General features: G+C 37.6%; 2 protein-coding genes across 4 annotated transcripts in view; one reads left to right on the top strand and one right to left on the bottom strand.

Annotated features, from left to right (window-relative positions):
- The window catches only part of DYNC2LI1 (dynein cytoplasmic 2 light intermediate chain 1), a 22879-nt gene extending 11593 nt beyond the window's left edge, over positions 1 to 11286 (top strand). The window contains exons 10-13 of one of the 3 annotated variants that reach the window (XM_064446112.1): positions 293 to 363; positions 811 to 908; positions 1656 to 1748; positions 9494 to 11286. In XM_064446112.1, the coding sequence (XP_064302182.1) occupies positions 293 to 363; positions 811 to 908; positions 1656 to 1748; positions 9494 to 9559 (328 nt within the window). In that variant the 3' untranslated portion in view covers positions 9560 to 11286. Of the gene's footprint in view, positions 1 to 292; positions 364 to 810; positions 909 to 1655; positions 1749 to 5226; positions 6649 to 9493 lie in introns of those variants that run through there. The other 2 variants (XM_064446111.1, XM_064446110.1) reach the window with 2 other exon arrangements.
- The window catches only part of ABCG5 (ATP binding cassette subfamily G member 5), a 24157-nt gene continuing 12422 nt past the window's right edge, over positions 6655 to 18389 (bottom strand). Inside the window, exons 11-13 of the mRNA XM_064446108.1 lie at positions 17171 to 17356; positions 15411 to 15523; positions 6655 to 11952 (exon numbers count right to left, since the gene is read on the bottom strand). Of these exons, the coding sequence (XP_064302178.1) occupies positions 11756 to 11952; positions 15411 to 15523; positions 17171 to 17356 (496 nt within the window). The 3' untranslated portion in view covers positions 6655 to 11755. The remainder of the gene's footprint in view (positions 11953 to 15410; positions 15524 to 17170; positions 17357 to 18389) is intronic.

Raw genomic sequence — 18389 nt, 5'->3', positions numbered from 1 at the left:
AATCACCAAAACTTTTTTTTTCTTAAAAAAATATGATCTCTGAAAGCTTCTTGTTCGTGGTCTTTTACTCCCATGTTTCAGCTGCCTGTCTCTGCACAGGACAGTGATAGCTCCTTGGTTTTGATCCCAAAACTGATGTGTTAGAAACATGGTCACCAACTAGAATTGAGTAGATTTTTGTTTATGTGTATTTGTATGCAAAGCACAGAAAGAGTGTAGTCTTGGCTAGAATAATATCATTTTTCTTTGATTGCCAAATGCTCACTTCATATATTTTCTTTTTTCTGTTTAGCAGGTCAGTATCAGTGGATCACAGCAAACCTCTATTTATACCAGCAGGCCTGGATTCACTGAGCCAAATAGGTTAGGATATTTCCTGTTCATCACTTTTGTTGCTTAAATGTTTTTGAAAAAGAGAAAAAAAATTTAAGCAGATAAAATTAAATTATAGCACATCAGCATCAGTTTTAACAGATTATTGAAGGAAATTACGTAGGAAGTTAAAAATTATGATTCACTATTTGCATTATTAAGAATTACTTGTGCAGTTTTGTTAGGTGCTTTATCAAAGTATTGGGACTACTTCAAATGGTAAAGTACCAACAAGCTTAGATCTGAAAGAAAATATAATATTTAATACCACTCAGCCCATTTCATGATAGAAGATGAATGTTTTTTCAAACTTGTTGCAGCTTGTCGCTGTAGAATATAAAATATTAGATTAGATGGATCATTATCCAAAATGCTTTGATAATTTATGTTGTTATGACAACCTACTTGTATTACTTTGTGCTGTGCTGTTATCCTTAGGACCGCCACCTGCCTCTGATAGTGATATTGGAAAGATGCGTGCAAACACACCGTTGGAACTATGGAAAAAAGTATTTGAGAAAACATTTCCTCCGAAGGTACGTGTTTACCTGTCTGCTGCACAGCTGCTTTTCTCATAGAATAGTAGTAGTAATATCACTACTAATTTTTGTCTTTCAAGTCCAGTCATTGGAATTTCAGTCTCACTTAGCAGTTCTGTTTCCTCCAACCTCTTTAATTCATATATTTTTAAAAAGATACAGATTTGTATGTAGTGGTGCTTTGATTATTAGGTTCTGCATCTTCAGTCACCTTCCTACATTTAGTAATAATGAGAGTACTGATGTAATCCTCTGGTTTTTTCCAAAGTTACACCATTGCCTTTTATGATATTGAGGTTAGTAAATGAAATTTCAGGTGTTTGGCAAAAAGATAGTAATCAATTTCTCAGATGTTGAAGTAATGCTTCTGGTAACTAGAACTGAATTCAAGCCTTGAGTATTAAATGCTCCAGCAAGAGCAACCTTAACCCAAATGTCATGGGCCAGAAAGGGTATTTTCATTTTGAGGAGAGAATAATAAACAGCTACCAAATAAGGATATTTTCTTTCATTTAAGATCTAAAGGCAGTATTACTTTCTCATCGTTTTACCAACCTAAGATAATATACAGTATATTTTATGTAATCTGTGTACTGTAGCACAAAATCCTTCCATAAATGCAGGATTCTAATACATTCGTATTAAAAGCAAAAGACTTCCATTAGATTTACAGAGTGGCATTTTCTTGTTAAAATAACATAAGATACATTTTATCATTTGGGCTTTTATAATTTCTTCTTTCAGAGTTTCTGCGATTTACAAGACACCAAGGACCCTGCACAGGATTTACAATACGTTGAGTATGAAGTTGATGTCATGAGAGCTCAGAAAAACCAGGTGTGTGGTGGTTTTCCAGTTGCTGTTCACAGTTGGGTATTCCAGAACCAACAGCATTGCTGAATTAATTGTAGAATATACTCATAGCCCCTTTTTTTGCCTTTAAATAATGTAAACTTTATTTTTCAGCTTAGTAGTTTGGGTTTTTTTCCATTGGTAGACATTAAGCAGGTAGAGCTTATCAGATCTCAAAGTTTTGGCTCTGTGGTTTCTTTAGAAATGAATAATTCAAGTTTTCCATCTAGCTCTCTTCCAGAATTATTTCACTAAAATATCAAAGCAAAACTGTGAAGCTTTCTTGGCAGTAATTTCTTCATTTCTGCACCCTGTACTCTCATTTGGGTGTTGACTAGCAGGAAGTCTGGGAAGTGGTATCCAGGTTTTGAGTTTACTTTTTTTTGTAATTTTTGTTTTCCACTTTCAAAAGTTTTTATTTAAACTAGAAAGGTACTGAGATGATAACATTTCTGACTGGAGTTTGCAGGCTATGTGCATTTTATCTTAAAGAGAGTGAACAGAATTATTCCACATAGTGGCATTTGGCTTAACCCCTGAATTCCAGGAATGACCTTTAGGGGGAAGGGTCTTTTTTGAAGTGTTTCTGCATTTCCCTACATTTGTGGTAAATGTTATAGAAAAATTCTGTGGCAAACAGAACATTGCCTTGTAGATATCAGTGTTTAGCATCACGTGAGTAGAAATACTGTATATAGTCCTCATCAATATCACAGGTGTGGGTCTGTTAAAATCAATCCAAGATTTGTGTGTTTTTCTTTGGAAGAAGTTATCACATATTTATTCTGGAAACTCTCTGTTCCATATAGATTCATTTGTTTCACGCACACAGAAAATTCTTTGCCAGAATGACTGAGAAACATTCCACTTTGTTCTCACAGCTGTGGGCTATTTGTACGCCATTTAACAACTTTGTGGACCAAGTTACTATGCTTAAAGGAGGTATTTCTAACAGTGCTTAAGATGATGGATCGTACCAATCTAGATCTCACACGCTTTTACATACCCACACTCTTAAGATGAAAGGCAGTTTTATTGAATCGCACTGCAGTTCATCTCAACTCACCCTAAATACCATGTTAAATTTCATCTTTTTGCATGCTTGTAAAAGAAAGCCTAAGGATTAGATTATTACTGCTATCACGTTTTTGTAGAGTTTAGTTAGATTGCATAAGGCAGTAAACCTGTAGTTACCTGATCCAAAGAAATACATTAATAATGTAAAAGAATAAAGCAATTTCAAGAATCCACTGCAGTCTTTGAACTTGCACATTACCTGTAATATCCTGTTAATGTAGGCATCAGATCTGAATTTCTGTTACATCAAGAGCAGTCTTTAGAAATCATTAAAATTTGTAAAGCACATTGCTTTTGGAATTTATAATGTAATCTCATACTCAGTATATCTATATATCTTAAAATAACTATATGGTGTACTAGATTTGTTATTTTTAGATAATACTTATGTCTTGCAAAAGAAGATACCAGTATGTGTTGATTAAATCATATAGGAAATTATTAATTTTCTGGTTTTAAATAAAAGAGACAGGCTTTTAGAATCTTAATCTGTTCAAGGGCATTGCAAACCAGTGTAGCTTCTTTTAGTTGGACTACTACAAGTAATTTGAGCATTAAAGAGAAAATTACTTTTGTTATCTGCAGCTATTTCCTAAACTTCTCTGTCATGAAGTTCAATTATTACGAGATTATTTGCACATCATTAAAATGTTTTATACTCCCAAGAATTTAATTCGATTCAAAATGTGCCGAGATAGCAATATACATCTAAAAGAAGAGAGCTCTGTAGTTGCAGTGAGTCTTGGAGTGGCGCTGGATTTCCCAGTTATATGAAAAGTGGCACAAAAATCCTATTTTTCAAGCAACATTTTAAATGTATCATAAGTCTGACATTCTTTATAGAGTCTCACGATATCTGTTGTGTAGGAGGAACAGTATATTAAGATGTTTAATATGCAACATGTTGCTAATGAAATCATGGGACATAACACAAGATGAAAGTTTCATATGACGACAGGGTATATTTTAAAATCATTTAAGTGCATGTTATCATTTTACTCGGTTACTTTCAGTTAATGTATATGCCACTTTGGACTCTAGGTATTACCAGTTTGCTTGTTTATCTCAAAGATAAACTTTAAAGGAGAAATAAGCACAAAAACAGCAACAGAAACAAAATATAACCCCTGTCACTGAGTCTGATAGAAGTAGCATACTTGACTGACATTGGAGACTTGGCCGTGTCTGCTCAATCGTACTGTAATAGACTATAGATAACTGTGGCAATACAAAGTTTTAATTAAATCAGAGCTATTTCTCCATGAGGAACCTTTTGAGTGTCCTAGCACTTTATGCAGCCAAGGATCAAAACGGGTCCTTGTACTTTGGATAATATATTCCTCTTCCAGCGATTTCAAACTCTGTAACCTTGGTTGAAGGGTTTGTCTGCAGCTAGGGTTTGTACACTTTAGCAGAGCAAAAGGTTAAATGCTTGAGTATAAAAAGAAAAAAATATATTTTAAAAAAATTACAGAAACAAGAAAGTACCTGGCTTACTCCCATATCCTAGCTGTCAGCTGGTATTTATCTGATATGCTTTTTGGTTGTAGCAGTTGGGAGTCCAGCTCATCAGCATTCTGTGACAAGCGTGTTTAAGACGAGATTGTTTTGCCTCCTTTGTAGTTCAGAGTTAACTATGAGGTGTACCGCTCGCTCTCTAGACAGTTTGCTCTGGAAAGCTCTCTGCGGCTCACTGTGCCTTTGTTCAAGAGAGAGCACTTCTCTCTGTCTCTCTGAACTATGTCTTTTCAGAATTCTTTTCCTAGTTCTTACCCCAAGACATACAATGTCCAGGTTTACATCAAATTGTGCTGTTGCAATTGTTTACTGCTTTTTCATTCTCTGGACGTGAGCTCCAAGAGAGAGAATACAGCACCACGGACCTTTTGGGAATTTACATTTTTTTAATGTATTTCTTAACTAGCAGATTCTCTCTGCGAACGACTGAAATTTTGTGCTCTGTGCAGGGATTTCAAGAGTCAAGAAACATTTATTTTGCATATGCATTAGTCCTTAAATACGTAGCTTGCTGTTAACTCTTCATATGGCCCACATAAACAAGATGGCAAACTTGTAATCTATTTCTCTCCATTCTCTGCTAGCTTTTTGGCTTTTGATGCTTTAAGGTCACCTTAATTTCATTTTAGGCACATGTGCAACTAGAGTAAGAGTGAGATCTTTCAAAATAATGATGTTGATTAGAGCTGCATATATTCCACCTGCATCTGTAAGCACCTAGGAGTGCATGAAGTTCCTTAGTTCCTTCTAAATGTTCGTGGCAGTGAGATGGTACATGGGGGTGTCTGCTCTGTTTCCTTTAGAAATGCTCTCTACCACAGAGGTAAGTACTCTAAGCTGTCTTTTTGAAGGTTTTTGTTTGTTTCAGGTCTTAGCTATCCTGTTATGCCTTGTACTGGTAATACTCAAAATAGCTGCTTGGACCTTTTTCATCTGGACATTCGACTGCAGCTTCAGTCACTGAAGCAAATGATAAAGCTAACCTTGAGCTCAAAGAATTGGATAGCCTCCCAGTCAGGTGCATAAAAAGTCAGTGTCATGCAATGCCAAAGTTCACCCTGACTGGTCCTTGTTACACAAAGGTATTACTTTAGGGATTGGTGCCAGTTTTAGCTGAAGTCTCATGCCATAAAGTATACTTAAAAAAAAAAAGGTAGATGCCTGGTGCCGTTTGGTGTCAGCTAACACAAAGCAATGGAAGCAGATCTCAGTGAACAGACCATACCCATTAAGACTTTAACAAATCATAAACAGAAGACGGGGAATTTCTACAACATCTCACAAGGAAGCGTATTTCCCCTAAAATAGGACTGACCTCGCCAACCATGTCATTCACAACTAGAAGTCATCTCGGTGACAGAACTGCAGCTGTCTGACTGAGGTTGGGACTGTGTTGGCCAACAGAATGAGTGCCATATTCTTTCATCATACTTCTCTGACATGACCATATTGCAGAACTTCAGGAGAAAATTTCAATCTCATTCAACAAAATAGAAGATTGCATATTGTGTGATGAACCTCCTTGCTCAGACCAGTGCTGCTGGGCAGAGAAGTATGACAGGCACCTTAACGTGGGTAACAGAGCAGTAGCATCTTTCATTTTCTCCAGAGGAGAAGTGCTAGTCTTCATGTTGTGGAGAAAAAGTTGTTTAGGATATTTACTCAGCTGCCAAGAATAAGCTTTCTTGTTTTCACAAGCAAGCATGTCCAAATGGGTATAAAAGGTGTTTTGTTTTTTTTAAAACCAACTTAAAGAGCATTATTAGAGCACTGTTATTAACTTCCCTGCTGAAGTTTACATGCTTAAGATTTTTAATCCTAGTTTCAGTACTTCGTTATTTTCACCATGTTCCAGACTGAGGGCACTTTCAGTAAGAAACTGCACTAAAAAGAAAGTTAAAGTCATGTCAGTCCCTCAGAACTGAAGAAATGCAACAATGAAGGCTTTTCCTACAATCTTAATTTTTTTCTCCTTGTTTGTAGACATTATAGTATTGTCTTTAATTACATGATCATATACTATTTTGCTGATGTTTCGATTCAATTGTTCGGTATTTCTTTTCATCGTTCTTATTCTTTGTGTACCTTATTTCTCAACCTGCCATTCAGACACTTCAACGAACACAAAAGTATTAATTTTTTTTCTCTGAGAACGTGTGGTAATGTTATCTTATCTGAGTGCCTCATAAACATCAGTTAAGTCTTTCTTCCCAATCCCTTTATGAGATTAGGTGTGATCTTCCCCATTTGACAGATGGAGAATTTATAGAAACACAGAAGTACAGAAGCATTAAGGTTAAAAAAAAAATTAAAAAACACTTTATGCCAGTGTTGAGACATCTAGGACAAGTTGTTAGCACTAATAACATTTAAAACACCCAGAACACATTGAAAGCATATTTAAATTGCAGTTGTTAATTCTCTGTAAATCTGATCTGTGCCCCTACTCTTGGTACCCAGAACACAAAGTAAGCATAATGCTAGTGCAAACATTTTGGCATACTTTGAGATCTGTTCTTTGGTAGGATTTTCTCAGTTTGGAGAGAGAAGCTCTTAGCTGATTGTGTATAGTTACAGCATATTCCAGAACTCTGCTTATGTTTGTAGGATAGGACTATATGAGCAGGAAGGTACCCTTTTTCCAAAGGGTCTCTGGAGTGATCTTTAAGCTGTACGTGAAAGATTTTTCCATTACATTTCTGACTTATAGGGATTTATTTTACTTTCTGTTTTACATGAAAACTAAGGAAGTGTACTTGCCTGACAGCATTTATCCTCCTGAATCACTGAATTTGTTAAAGATTTTTTATTTTAATAGCCTCCCATTTACTCACTTTTTTCTTTCATTTCTCATTAACTGTTAGCCTTCCCTAGATACGGCTCCAAAATAAATATTTATAATTTGTTCTGTACTTCTGTATGTATGGAATAGCTACACAGTTTTGATGTATGCTGAATTTTGATACTTTGCATTTCTGTATGATTTTGAATTGCCTTCTAGCTAGCTAAAATTACAGCAAAATAAATTCTGCTAAATTATCTGCCTCTTTCTTGGAACAGTTTAGTCAGATGATAAATGTGTAAGGCTAATTATTCAGGCAACACCTGTAGACATGACCCCCAGACAGCATTGTCATTATATGGAAAACTTCATTGTCTAATTTCCCCCTTCCTGTAGCCTTTGAGAAAGTTGTTGGAATTGAAATTATTTACTTAGCATAAATCAGGTTACATGTGCTCCTTAAAATACCACAGTATTCTTTCTATTCCTAACTGTTGGCAAGTTTCCCACAGTTCAGTATGTTCCAAGATCATAATTGCTTCATATTAATAATGAGGGAGTGAAAATACTGAGTAAAGACTGGCCTAGGAATAGAACAGTTCAGTAGTACTAGAGTAGTATTTCATAATGCAATTTACTAGATTAGACACAACATGTTCTGTGTCAGTCATCTATGAGTTACTTAAATGTTAAAAGTAGATTCCTGCAAGCACCATGAAAATTTTGCACTGATGACAAAGCTGCTGAAGTTATTTCCTAGGAGAGAGAAAATTCCTTTTATTATTTCTGTACATTTTTTAGGTGATGATTTCTTTGTTGCTCTGCCCTTTATTTTGTTCTTCCCTCTGTGCTCTGCTAAATTCACCAGGTGTGAATCTTGTTATTTTTGTCAGCTCTGGTGTCTGTATACCTACAGCGAAACCTCCCTTACGCTGTTCAGTCCATTCTATTAAAATCAGAATAGCAATCATATAAAACACATGCCCACATTTGAGGGGCCTTGCCACATTTATACTAATCACTGCTTTCTGTCCACCTCTCCTCCTGATCTAAGTAAGATATGACGGCTTTTTTTGTACTGCAAGCCGTGCATGATCAGGTCTAACAGTACCTCACTCGAGTATCAGCTTCCTGCAAATACATTGGAAGCCGCCTTATTCCTAAATGAACAAAAAGCATGTGTAGTGCTTTCTAAATTAATTTTTGCTGGAAAAATCTTCAGAAACAGTTCCTGACAGCATACACCGCTACATAAAATTCAGAAGATGACACTATTGTTTGGTGATGTTGCCAGAATCTTTAATTACAGGCTTCAAAATTCCCAGCAGCACTTTTGACCGAAATGAGGGCATTTGTCTACCATGCTAGTACTCAGCTGATGTCAAGTATAGCATAACGCAGATTACCTCATCTTTCATACCTAACTCACTTTATTTATACCTCCACAATTTGAGCCTCTGTTTGCATTTAATAATATAATTACTATCTAGAAGATGCATAATTTTAATTACCACATTGGTTTTGCATTTTATCGTTTACACACAGGGGCTAACTTTTCAATTTACTAAACAGTAGCACCTGAAAGAATATTTTAACTACTAACTGAAAAACAAAACAAAAGCAAAAGCATGGCATCGTCTGTCATGAGTGATACACTTCCTGAGAAACCTCAAACAACGATGATGAATATTTCCACAAATATCCAGTAGCACAGATTGAATAGATATGGCACGTCAATTTCCTAAACACCCATTGTGTTCCTCTAAAATATATTTCTGCTTGCTGCCTTCTGGACAGGCCTGTGTTCTGCAGGGGTTTAAGGTTCACTGGTGGCTCTCTAAATTATCACTGCAGGTGATGTGTAAGCTTACAGAAGTTTATTTCAGCCCTGTGCTTTAAAAAAAAAAGGCTTTGTTTTTCTAGTTTCTTCTCTGTAATTTTAAGGAATTTTGCTTACATAAGCTCCATTTTGCTTCTTGAAAGGCCCTGACTTGATGTGTATGAAACAGTAGTTTCTGTTGGATAATTCTGATTTCTGTTTTTAAAACACAGGTATATTTGTGTATGTTCGTAGGGACCGTGGCTTCTCAAACTGAATGTGTAACACCCCACCCAAAATTTCTTCTACCCTAGAAAGCAGGTGCCTAGGCCTAAATAAACAAATAAATAAAATCTAGCTCCCTGTGTGAGAGCAAACATGGCAAAACTTAGAGCACTTTTAGTATAATTTTGTTAAAAATAAAAAACGTACATTTTTGTACATGTTTTAAATGTTTAGGTGGCTAATATATGTATCTTATCACTTTTAATAATGATGAGCTTAGGTTAATACATATGTATGTTTCTGTTTTAGGAACTTGAACAGTACAAAAGAAATGCCTCTAAATCCTGGAAAGAAATGGATTTTGACCCTGACTGATGAGCTGCTATAGGAGTCTTCAGTTTAACGTTTACAAAATTACTTTAATATTTTTAACATTACACTAGCAATTTAATCTGATGCTGTTGAAAATATACAATATCAAACTACAAAATTAACACTTATTAAACATCCCTGTTATTATTTTTAATAAAAATAGCTGTTTATTAATTCCATTCAGATTTAAGCGTATCTTGGTACTGACACAGTTTTAAGAAGTGGGGAAAAAGGAGTTCTAGACTGTTCAGAGATGGGTTTGAACACAAAGACTGGCAAGAGTCAGTTCTACCTATTTTATAACTTATAACACAATATTTGATTTATTCTTTAATGCTTCCACCCTGACTATGTATTTAAATATAAACAAGTTTTCGCACCCAAAATATGAAACTGCATAGTAAAGTATGCTAGGCATTCCCTTCCTAGTTCCTTGCATATATAAATGAAAAGCAAAGCTTAAGAATATATTTGCATCATCATTTAATGCATTTGAATAGGATACTTCCACAAAAACTGGTAGAATAAAATAAAATTAAAACCAGGTTTAACCTGCTCTAAAATTCAGAATTTTGCTTTATCTCTGTTTCAGTATCATACAGTTTAATACAGGAATTGTTTCTTGCACTGTATAATACAGAATTCAGAAGACAGTATTTCAATATCTGAAATATTAGGAAGCCAGTCTAATCAATTTGGCAGACATCTGGTTTGTGGTGGAAGTATAACTGATTCACATGCAGCCTAAGCTGGTGAAATGCTAGCCTAAACTGGAATTGGCTTTTTGTCCATGGGCATCCTCACTATTGTGAGGTGTCCTGAGCATTCTGAGACTATGCAGGACCAGACCTAGATTAAAGCCAGGGGTGTCTCCTGAGAGCTAAGACTTGTGACAAAATAGATGTCTGAACAGTCACCGTGGACCAGCTTGTAAGAATGTTCCCTGACGAAGAACCCTGCATGCGCATAAAAATGGGAAAGGCAAACTAACATAGTATCTTTCCAGCTGTTTGAAGTTATTTGTTATTTTTAACATATTTGTTCATCGAATATTTTTCTGATATAATATTTGTATCTTAGAATATTTTACATAAAGATATTAGAAAAAAAATCTTGGCCTCACACTTAGGTGGAGAGCTTGCACTAACTTGAGAGGTTTCTTCGTTACGAAGGGCATCACCTCAAAGCTATCAAATTAGACTAATTACGTTGTTGTGGAATTTTAAGATGGAAATATACTTACTTACCTCCTTGAAAAAATCTCTAGCTATCCCTCTGTAATAAATAATTTCTTCACTACACATGCAAAGGAAGTTATAAAATTTAGTAATTCTGCGTCTGTTAGGCTTTCAATTTTGCGAGGTACCTACTTAGATTACATGGATAAATTAGAGTCTCTGACACATTAGTGAGCCTGTGAGAATAACTTCCAGAGATGCAAACTACAGCGCTTCCAAGAACTGGCTAACAACTTCTATATTTTTTCCCCCGGCTATATGGACGTTTTATTAACAAACAAAAATTTGTTCTAGTAATTCACAAACTGCTTCCAAAACAAGATTTAGAACTTGATAATTAAAAGAAGGAACAGATATAAATAACACAAATGTCTTCTCTGATTTACCATCATTTACAAGACAAAACCACATGGGGTAACTTTTATATTGCTTAGAGATGCTGCACTCACTGATGTAGAGTATGCAGAAGATTAAAGTGGAGTGATTTCTTGATTCTGTCTTTATTTACACGTATTTGGCTTGTCGCGGTTCAACAAATCCCAAAAAATTGTACCAAAACAAAGCATAGGAGTGGAAATACAGGATTTGCTAGCAATTATGCCTCTCTGCCTGTTGGTAGTGGTTAAAAAACAAAGTAGTGTGAAAAAGATCAGAGCACCCTCGATACATTGTTAAAAATTGACAGCAACATCTGACTAAATTAAACTCAAAAAGTCCTTTAAAACATGTAATGCTGTGGGTTCTGGCTGATTTGGGAGTGGGGTGGGAATACCAATTCACACTCTTACGCGAACATTGTTTTTACAAGATGGAAAACATCCAGTTAGAAACAATCATGAGAAGATGAATGTGTTTCTATATGTATAATCACTTGAAGTCTAGCTAAGATCCACCAATTTAAGCTTTCAGCTTTAATCAAGTTAAAAGTGTTTTATTAGCCATTGTTAGCACCACTACTCTTTTATTGCCTGCCAATAATGCTCTCTCTTATTTGGAAGCTCAGAATTGCTATAACAGCAAGTCCTGGTAGAAAAGCATAGAGTATTAAGAAATCGATTGTGAACCGGGAGAATGCACCAGGAAAGTTCTTTTCAATGAACTGAATGCCATGAGTGAAAACACACGCAGCGTTAACTGCAGTGGAACTGTTGGCTCCACCTGTCAAAAGAAAAAATGCTTTTAGTAGGTGAATCGGTAAAATTAAAACTCAGGCTTCAGTATCTAGGGCATACGTTTAATATACTGAGCCCTAACATTGTTTTCATGATGAACTATACGCATGGCAATAGTTACCATCATTTTGGAATGAGAACAGACAAGCCATATGTTCCTGCAGTTAATCTATGCCTTTTTGTTGTTTTTTTTTTTTTTTTTTGAAGGGAAGAATAAAGGGTCAGTAGCTTTCTGGTTCGCTTATGCCAAACAAAAGAAGATTTATGGCTTTTCAGACACACTATCTGAAGGGCCTCAAGAAGCAAGTTGCCCAATGTGGTAGACTTATGGTGTTCATATTTGCTGAGCGCTTCCAAAATGCAAGAAATGGAGACTGTTTGAAGGGCACATTAAAAATCAGCTGTTTATTATTACTACCAAAGTCATGGATTCTTTCTAGCATTTGCTATCTATGCATTTGTAATAAAGAGGGACAGGAGAAATTAATGGATAAAGAATATATAGGTTTGGAGGGGAGCACAGACACCTGGCTACAAAGCCCAGCACAGCCTTGGGTAGGTCCAAAGCTGTAAGTTTTACCCCACTGAGGGATGTTAGCTACTAACCCTGCCAACCTGATTGATTCTGGTGCTTTGCCAGTTATCTGGCTCACAGCCTGACAGCCAAGCCGCTCAATATATGCCAGAGTAACATACTTGAACTGAAGCCTCGCTAGTATGAGAGGAAACATCTGGCCAGGTGTTACCTGTCAGTGCTCCTTGCACTGATGTTTCATCTTGTATTGTGCAGCACTATTGATCTTCTATTTGTGTAATACTGCTCCGATAGGCATATGACAGGCTGCAAAGTTTATCTTGCAACATGCCCCCAAAGGAGGAATAAAAGAACAAATGAGGAGAAAGATGAAAAACTGAAAGAATGAGAAATGGTTGAAAAAGGGAGTCAAACTTTCATCTAGCTTGCGGAGCCAATGAGGAGAGGTGCTATGTCTGGCCCTTGTTCTCACCAACAAGGAAGAGCTGGTGGGGAATGTGAAGCTCAGGGGCAGCCTTGGCTGCGGTGACCATGAAATGGTGGAGTTCAAGATCTTTAGGGCACCGAGGAGGGTGCGCAGCAAGCTCACTACCCTCGCCTTCAGGAGAGCAGGCTTTGGCCTCTTACAGGATCTGCTTGGTCGAGTACCATGGGGTACCGCCCTGGAGGGAAGAGGGGCCCAAGAAAGGTGGTTGGTATTCAAGGCTCACCTTCTGCAAGCTCAGGAGCAACGCATCCCAACAAAGGGGAAGGCAGGCAAAAATTCCAGGGGTCTGCATGGATGAACAAGGAGCTCTTGGGCAGACTCAAACACAAAAAGGAAGCCTACAGAGGGTGAAACAAGGACAGGTAGCCTGGGGGGAGTACAGAGAAATTGTCCGAGCAGCCAGGAGTAAGGTTAGGAAAGCTAAAGCCCTGGTAGAATTAAGTCTGGCCAGAGACATCAAATGCATCAAGAAAAGTCAGTGATAAAAGGAAGACTAAGGAAAACATGGGCCCTCTCCAGAAGGAAACAGGAGACCTGGTTACCCAGGATGTGGAGAAGACTGAAGTACTCAATGACTTTTTTGTGTCAGTCTTCACCAGCGAGTGCTCAAGCCACACGGCCCAAGTCACAGAAGGCAAAGGGCAGGGACTGGGAGAATGAAGAACCACCCACTGTAGGAGAAGATCAGGTTTGAGACCATCTGAGGAACCTGAAGTTGCACAAGTCCTGGGACCTGATGAGATGCATCCGCAGGTCCTGAGGGAACTGGCTGATGAAGTTGCTACGCCACTGATCAGCATATTTGAGAAGTCGTGGCAGTCCAATGAAGTTCCCACTGACTGGAAAAGGGGAAACATAACCCCCATTTTTAAAAACAGGAAAAAGGAAGACCTGGGGAACTACAGGCCGGTCAGTCTCACCTCTGTGCCCAGCGAGATCATGGAGCAGGTCCTCATGGAAACTGTGCTAAGGCACATGGAAAACAAGGATGTGTTTGGTGACAGTCAACATGGCTTCACTAAGGGCAAATTGTGCCTGACAAATTTGGTGCCCTTCTGCAATGGGGTTACAGCATTGGTGGATAAGGGAAGAGCAACTGACATCACCTACCTGGACTTGTACAAAGAATTTGACACTACCAGCACAGTGTCCTTGTCTCTAAATTGTGGACGCATGGTTTTGACAGATGGCCCACTCTGTGGATAAGGAATTGGCCGGATGGTTGCACTCAAAAGAGTTGTGGTCAACAGCTCGATGTCCAACTAGAGACCAGTGACAACGGGCATTCCTCAGGGGTCGGTATTGGGACCAGCACTGTTTAACATCCTTGTTGGCAACATGGACAGTGGGATTGAGTACGGCCTCAGCAGTTTTGCCAATGACACCAAGCTGTGTGGTGCGGTTGACACACTGGAGCGAAGGGATGCCATCCAGAGGGACCGTGGCAGGCTTGAGAGGTGGGTCCCTGTGAACCTCATGAGATTCAACAAGGCCAAGTGCAAGGTGCTGCACATGTGTGGGGGCAACCCCAAGCACAAATTCAGGCTGGACAGAGAATGAATTGAGAGCAGCTCTGAGGAGGACTTGGTGGCGTTGGTTGATTAGAAGCTCAACACAACCAGGCAACGTGCACTCGCAGCTCAGAAAGCCAACTGTATCCTGGGCTGCACCTAAAGAAGCGTGACCAGCAGGTCAAGGGAGGTGATTCTGCCTCTCTACTCTGCTCTCATGAGGCCTCACCTGGAGCACTGCGTTCAGCTTTGGGGCCCCCAACATAAGAAGGACATAGACCTCTTGGAGCAAGTCTAGAGGAGGGCCACAAAGATGATCAGAGGGCTGGAGCACCTCTCCTGTGAGAACAGGCTGAGGGAGTTGGGGGTGTTCAGCCTGGGGAAGAGAAGGCTCCAGGGAGACCTTATAGCAGCCTTCCAGTACCTGAAGGGGGCCTACAAGAAAGCTGGAGAGAGACTTCTTACAAGGGACACGTACTGATAGGACAGGGGCTACTGGCTTTAAACTGAAGAAGGTAGATTTAGATCAACTGTAAGGAATAAACTCTTCACTGTGAGGGTGGTGAGGCACTGGAACAGGTTGCCCAGAGAAGCTGTAGATGCCCCATCCCCAGAATCGTTCAAGGCCAGGTTGGACAGGGCTTTGAGCAACCTGGTCTAGCAGAAGGTGTCCCTGCCCTGCCGAGGGGATTGGAACTAGATGATCTTTAAGGTCCCTTCCAACCCAAACCAATCTATGATTCTATGATATGGCATTATAGTACATCTTTACTCATTAATAAGCTTTTTTTAAGAAGTTATCTTTAACTTATCAATATACTGTTATTGTATGTAGAAGGAAAACAAGCATCAACATCTGATTAAAATTGTTTAGAATGGATTTAAAGGCCTTTTTTGTTTTTAACACTTACCACATGTGAAGTTCAAGCCATAGAATTCATTGACTATAAGAACCTCGCTGCTATATTTTTGAAAGGTAAGATAACTGAGTATTTTAAAAGGTGTTGGCATTTCTTCGATGGTCCTTAAAGAAACAGAGAAGTTAGATTGGCTTTTGCTACATTCCAAGAGCCAGTTCTACCCCAAATTAGAAACAAGCTCTCATCTTTCGTCATAGCCTGTTACAGAAACAGTTCTTGGCTGTACATGTAGGGTTTTTAAACAGAAAGCCCATTTCAGTGCTAAATGAGGAGACCACCATGAAGGCTGTCTCTGACTTTGGTACAGTGTCATAATGTTCAGCCCCTGACTTGTTTATGACAGTCACAAATAATTCTATGAAGTTCCTTTGGTATTCACATTGCAGTGCTAAACTGAAAAAGACAGGACCCAATATAAACCTTAGTTGCAAAAATGTGTTGCTTCCAAAGAAACAAACCATCAGCCCCTCACTCCATCTTCAAAACCAAAAACGACTGAATATCAACTCACTGGAACAGTAATAACAGTACAAAAATGGAGCAAAGAATAAAGAGAAGAAAGAGTATAAACATTTGAAATAACATTATTCAACAAGACTGGGCAATTTCTGCACCTAAAATACTGCAATAATTTATATTTAAACAAACGAACAGAAAAAAACTGCAACCCAAGTCTCAATGCTATTTTTAATATCCTTCATTGCCTATGAAGTTTAATCATCAAAGAGATTCACAATAATAATTAGCAATGTCTCTACTGTAAAAAAAAAGGTTAGAAACCACTGTAATACTTTTGTAAAGTTATCATTAAGGCGTTAGCCTACAGTAGTGGGAACAAGTACCTTGTCATGATAAAACATACATCTTCCTGAAATTAGGGAGGGACCAAATTAATTAGGTATTAACTTAGTTTTATTTGATAAGCAAGTATTAGCTGAGATTTACTTTGCAGAGAAAAAGCATCATCAGCTTTGTGAAGGCTCATGCTTTTCTTGAGAACAACTTGACATCATCTTTTGTTAGGCTTACTTCATTTTCATTGGAAGGATCTCAGTTCTACAAGCATATCATATTTTCTCAGCATCTCAATAAAACTTTTTGGCAATTTATTAGTGTGTGTTTTTCAAAAAATAATAATTTCAGTATTGACAAAAACAAGAGGAAAACTGTTCAAAGTTCATGCAGTTACAATGCAAACATATTCATTTGCACAGTAATAGAGCAAGTGGATCAGAATTTTCCCGCATATTTAGTAAACTACTATTTTTATGTAGTTAAGTCTGCACAGATAGAAAAAGTGTCTGAAAAATTTAATGACTAAACTGGAGAATACCGCTAATAAGATAGCTGAGAACAACTTTTTTTAACACACATAATTCCTAGTGTTTAATACCTGGTAAGTTCCAGCAGGTACTAGAAGTTGTAAGATTTTTTTGGTAGAATCCTCTAATGGGGACAGCATTTCATGTGATAATATCAGCATAAGTAAAATAATTGCTTAGTTTCATTTTAAATTTATTTGCAAAAAGTGAAAAAAGTTAATACATTTGATGGTATCTAAAGTTATTAAGTGTCTTTTTTGTGTGTTTAGGACAAGGTCTAACATAATAGGCAGTTCTACCCCTGAAAGCTGCACTTTCTGTTGCTACCTGTGCATTGTTGTGCTTCAGTAATACAGACTGTTCATTAAACTCTTCTGTAGGGAGATTATTTTGGCATTAACACCATAAGGAAATAAAACGTTTTCCTACCTTACTAGTCCCGTTCCCACTATCACACCTGCTGAATTAAGTAGCACCACTCCACTTTGGACTATATTTGGGTTTTGAACCACACCGAGTATAACAAGCGTTAGTAGTTCACCGATTATATGAGATGCTAAGACAACAGCAAAGAAAATTCCAAATCTGGAGGCATCGGGATACAACCCTGCAGTCCTGTACAAAAATGAGCAAAAGAACAATTAAAAAACACTGTTTGGGTACAAAACTTGGAATGCAGCTTTTATTTTTGTTCTTATTTATTTTTTGCAATTACAGCTTATTAAGTGAACAGTTTATGCCTTAACCCGTAGTGTGTTGTTTGGAGCCTTAGCATAAAGAACATCCACTTAATATCATGACATAAGTGCAGATATATGAGGTTTTCTCCATCTAGATTAAAGAGGGCAATGTAAAGCTGTAATTGTAGCAGAAATCCATGTTGTTTCAAGATAACCCCCGTGGCTCTTACCATCCCTTAAACTAACATCCTTCTGCTTTTAGAGCCTATGTGGTGGGAGTTACTATATGTAAGTCATATTTAAAGAACATCTTTATGCAGATAATTAACAGATGGAATTTTGCACTTCTGATACTGCACATGCAAATGTAAAAACAGATATACTCAGGTAGATGGAAGGCTAATTGAATTCACCGCCCATGTAAATCATCTAAATGCAATTTCCTCCACACTCCTGCACTCTTTAATACAACAAGCTGTTCCCACCTTTTCCTTAGCTCACCTAAGGAAAAAGTTCCCCCCTTCCCCAACCTGTACTAAAGATTAAAAAGTTAAGAGAGGCCAGCAATTGCTAGGCAAACTTAATTCAGCCTTATAGCGTTCATGACAGATGACAAAACCTTTTATTACACGGTGACACATTACTCTTTTTCCAAAATACCTCATACAAAAATTGCCTCACCCTAGGTACAGACTGTGTGCTTTGCTTAGCTAACAAGCAGCTATTCAACATTTTATTTTCTTTTTCGTCGCTCAGTGCAAGACCCTATGTCTTCTTTTCAATCCACTATGTTGGAACACAGTCTTAAAATAGAAGTATTAATTTTCTTACAGGTTTCCTGTAGCATTTTTTGCATGTAATACCAAAATAATCTCTATTATAAATAGACAGCTGAATATTGACTTCAAGTATTAAACATTCAGTGAGCTAGCAGGTATTTAAAAACCTTTAATCACAGATTGGTGCAG

Source organism: Phalacrocorax carbo, chromosome 3 (assembly GCF_963921805.1).
Source record: "Phalacrocorax carbo chromosome 3, bPhaCar2.1, whole genome shotgun sequence".
NCBI lineage: Eukaryota > Metazoa > Chordata > Aves > Suliformes > Phalacrocoracidae > Phalacrocorax > Phalacrocorax carbo.
Note: the sequence above shows the minus strand (reverse complement) of the source record. Positions and strands in the feature narration are given on the sequence as shown.